At 36.5% G+C, this 4,161-nt stretch overlaps 1 protein-coding gene across 1 annotated transcript; it reads left to right on the top strand.

Moving 5' to 3' along the window:
• The first annotated feature begins 1,155 nt into the window (after positions 1 to 1,155).
• LOC104787264 (glutamyl-tRNA reductase 1, chloroplastic) lies at positions 1,156 to 3,774 on the top strand. The gene is made up of 3 exons (XM_010512804.2): positions 1,156 to 1,802; positions 1,927 to 2,168; positions 2,364 to 3,774. The coding sequence occupies exons 1-3, from the start codon at positions 1,541 to 1,543 to the stop codon at positions 3,492 to 3,494; spliced, it is 1,635 nt and encodes a 544-aa protein (XP_010511106.2). The 5' UTR covers positions 1,156 to 1,540; the 3' UTR covers positions 3,495 to 3,774.
• Positions 3,775 to 4,161: the final 387 nt, after the last annotated feature.

Consider the following 4,161-nt stretch of genomic DNA (forward strand, 5'->3'; position numbering starts at 1 on the left):
ATATAATTTCGTTCTAATTGTGAAATCTAAACCCTAACATCTCATTTGTGAACCCAAACCGACATATTATTTTGTTCTACTTGTAAAATCTAAACCCTAACTATCTCATTTGTGAACCTAAACCGACATATAATTTCGTTCTAATTGTAAAATCTAAACCCTAACCACCTCATTTGTAAACCCAAACCGACATATAATTTCGTTTTAATTGTAAAATCTAAGCCCTAACCACTTCATTTGTAAACCCAAACCGACATAATTTTATTCTAAGTGTAAAAATCTAAACCAAGCCAATATTTAACTTTCCTTAATTAAAAGTATACAGAATTTGTTTTCTTAATTTGGTTTGCTTTTTAATTTAATTTAAATTTATTTTTGAAATAAAATATTAGATGGAAGATTCTGATTGGCTGAGAGAAGAGGGGGTGAATGGAGAGGTTCACCCCTAGGGGTGAACCTAAGTATTTTTCTTTCTTCCCAATCTTCTTTAGTTGGTGGTCCACTCTTCGTTTTTCTATCAACAACTTCACAAACCGACCTGAATTTCAACGCTCTTGTTAAATTCAGAAAAGTTGAATTCCAGTCTAGTTAACATTAGATAATTACATGTTAAGCAACTACTCAACCATAAGTTAATTGTAGAGATAATTTTAAGGTCATATATAATTTAATATACTTCTCGAATTCATTATATCCATAGGCTGATGCATTTATAATGATCAAAATGTACAACATTAAACTATTAAAACGATCATGGTTATCTTTAAAACAAATGAAGCATAAAAAAACATCCGATTTAATTTTGAAACAAAAAAAAAATCTAATTAGATATGTTTAAAAAATGGGTTAATTTTACTTATAACTTTAAGCTCACTTATTTTGATATACTTCTCATATTATAATCAATATATCCATAGGCTTATGCAATAAAATTGTTCAAATACAAACCATCAAAATGCTAAACCAAAAAGTTATGATTCTTATTATTTTTTCATGAAACAATATTTAATTATTTTCAAGAACTTTTCATATTTTCTCTCATACAGTTCTCCTAAATCTACATAGATTCCTTTCAGATATCCGGATAATTCGTATGCACACAAATTATCCCAATTTTTTTTTTTTATAAATAATAATAATTTCACAATAGATCTCATAGATGTCACAAGTCTACTAGGAAACAAATTATAAAATAATTATATGTTGCCGTGTAAGAAGAAATGCCACCAAATAAGCAAAAACAAGTGTGGATAAAACGTGTTCACCACCCGCCAATCAAATTTCATCAAAATCTCAATCTTTCTCATTACACATATCTCTAGATTACCAACCAATCAAAATCCATAATTTCCGGTTTACTAAACCGGTTTTGACTCGATTTGATTCAGCCTCAAATCATATTCACAATCACAACGATCTCCTTCTTCCACATCACACAACCCCATCTCTCTCTCTCTCTCTCTCTCTCTCTCTCTGTCTCTGCCTCTCGATTCCTTGATCTCTCTCTTTTGGGTTTTGAGAGATTGAGATTTGGGTTTCAATGGCGGTCTCAAGTGCTTTCGTTGGTTGTCCAAAGCTTGAGACTTTATTGAATCACCACACTCTATCTTCTTCTTTGTCTTCTTCGTCTTCGTCATCTGTTTCACAGACGACATTGGGACTTAATGGGGTTCGTTCTCTTCCGAGGAACAATAGAACCAGGAGAGGTTTGATTCAGAGAGCTCGTTGTGAGCTTGATTCTGCTGCGTCTAATGCAGCTATCATCTCTGCCCTTGAACAGCTCAAGAACTCTGCAGCTGATAGTATGAGTTTCTCTTTCTTAGCCACTTAAAGTTTGAATCTTTTTTGGTTCAGTTTCAATTTTTTTTTTTTTTATCTGAAAGCAACCTATTTTAAGTGATGTGAATGCAATTTTGTGGTTGTTAGGGTATACAAAGGAAAGAAGCAGTATTGTTGTGATTGGACTAAGTATTCACACAGCTCCTGTGGAGATGCGTGAGAAGCTTGCTATACCAGAAGCTGAATGGCCAAGAGCTATTGCTGAACTGTGCGGTTTGAATCATATCGAAGAAGCTGCTGTGCTTAGTACCTGTAACCGTATGGAGATTTATGTTTTGGCTTTGTCTCAGCATCGTGGAGTGAAAGAAGTTACTGAATGGATGTCAAAGGTGTGACTTCTTTTACCCTATAGTGTTCTTCTTTATGGTACTTTGGACTTTGGAGTGTAACTAATGCTTTGGAACATGTTAGTGTAGTAGTACTGAATTGGAATTGGAATTTAGCGTTGTCTACTTTAGATTGATCTGTTCATATACTATAGTGCTTGTCATGGCTGTGTTAACAGATTCTAATTCTTTTGTCAGACGAGTGGGATCCCTGTTTCGGAGATTTGTCAACACCGTTTTCTGTTGTACAACAAGGATGCTACACAGCATATATTTGAAGTCTCTGCTGGTCTTGACTCTCTTGTACTAGGAGAAGGTCAGATCCTTGCACAGGTGAAGCAAGTTGTTAAAGTTGGTCAAGGAGTGAATGGCTTTGGGAGGAATATCAGCGGACTGTTTAAACATGCGATAACTGTTGGGAAGCGTGTCAGGACAGAGACAAACATTGCTTCTGGGGCGGTTTCGGTTAGCTCAGCTGCTGTGGAACTTGCTCTGATGAAGCTTCCGCAATCTTCACAAGCATCCGCTAGGATGTGTGTGATTGGGGCAGGAAAAATGGGGAAGCTTGTAATAAAGCATTTGATGGCCAAGGGTTGTGCTAAAGTGGTGGTGGTCAACAGAAGTGAAGAGAGAGTTTCAGCTATACGTGAGGAGATGCCTGGTATTGAGATTATATATCGACCTCTTGATGAGATGCTAGCTTGTGCTGCAGAAGCGGATGTTGTGTTTACCAGCACAGCCTCTGAGACGCCATTGTTCTTAAAGGAGCACGTAGAGAATCTTCCTCAAGCTTGTCCTGAAGTTGGAGGACTGAGGCTTTTTGTTGACATCTCTGTTCCGAGAAATGTTGGGTCTTGTGTTGGTGAAGTAGAAACCGCACGGGTTTACAATGTGGACGATCTCAAAGAAGTTGTTGCTGCCAACAAAGAAGACAGGTTGAGGAAAGCAATGGAAGCTCAAACCATAATCACAGAAGAATCCACACAGTTTGAAGCATGGAGGGATTCGTTGGAGACAGTTCCAACGATCAAGAAGTTAAGAGCTTATGCAGAGAGAATCAGAGTGGCGGAGCTCGAGAAGTGCATGTCCAAAATGGGAGATGACCTCAACAAGAAAACTACTAGAGCGGTTGATGACTTAAGCCGAGGTATCGTCAATAGGTTCTTACATGGTCCGATGCAACATTTGAGATGTGACGGGAGCGACAGTAGAACACTGAGCGAGACCCTTGAGAATATGCATGCTTTGAACAGGATGTATGGGCTTGAGAAAGACATTTTGGAAGAGAAGATTAAGGCAATGGTGGGACAACAACAACAACAAAAGTAAAAGAGGATGTTCATCTCTTTTGACAGACAAGATTAGCTTCCGCAAACCTCCCCAAGTAAATTGCATAGATCCTAAAGCCATGGATCTATTTGATTCATTTAATTTTATGTGCAAGAGACTAACATTTCTACCGTCAAGTGTAAGTGTTGTGAAGCTAAAGCGAGCTTGTTGCTTCAGAGACACTCGGGAGTGTAATGGTATTGATCCAAAAGTGCCGTTACATATTTGTAATAATGTATAAAACTTTGATTCGTGTGGTATACAGAAATGTTTTTATCCATCGTCTTATCTTGCTTGTGATGTTGCTTTGTTGACGGGCCTTCTATGCCAAGAATTTGATTCGTTTGAGATTCAATCAACGTATTGATGATCCAAATCTCACACTTATATTATATAATATCACGTAAAAGAAAATATCATACTGTATGATTTAACCGATAAAAACAATCATTCTATCCGTCTTGTTTTCAGAAATAAAATTACTCTGATTCATGTTACAACAATCTTATCAATACTTTTCGGACAAACCTGGTTTAATTGTTAAAAGAAGAAAGAATTACTCAAATGTTATCCAAAAGTTGGTTTATTACTCAAATCTATAAATCTTTTGAAAATTACTAGAATGTTTAGTGCCCTGGGTGTAATTACAATTTACCCTTGGGTTTTA

This window comes from Camelina sativa, chromosome 5 (genome assembly GCF_030686135.1).
Source record: "Camelina sativa cultivar CO46 ecotype springtype chromosome 5, ASM3068613v1".
NCBI lineage: Eukaryota > Viridiplantae > Streptophyta > Magnoliopsida > Brassicales > Brassicaceae > Camelina > Camelina sativa.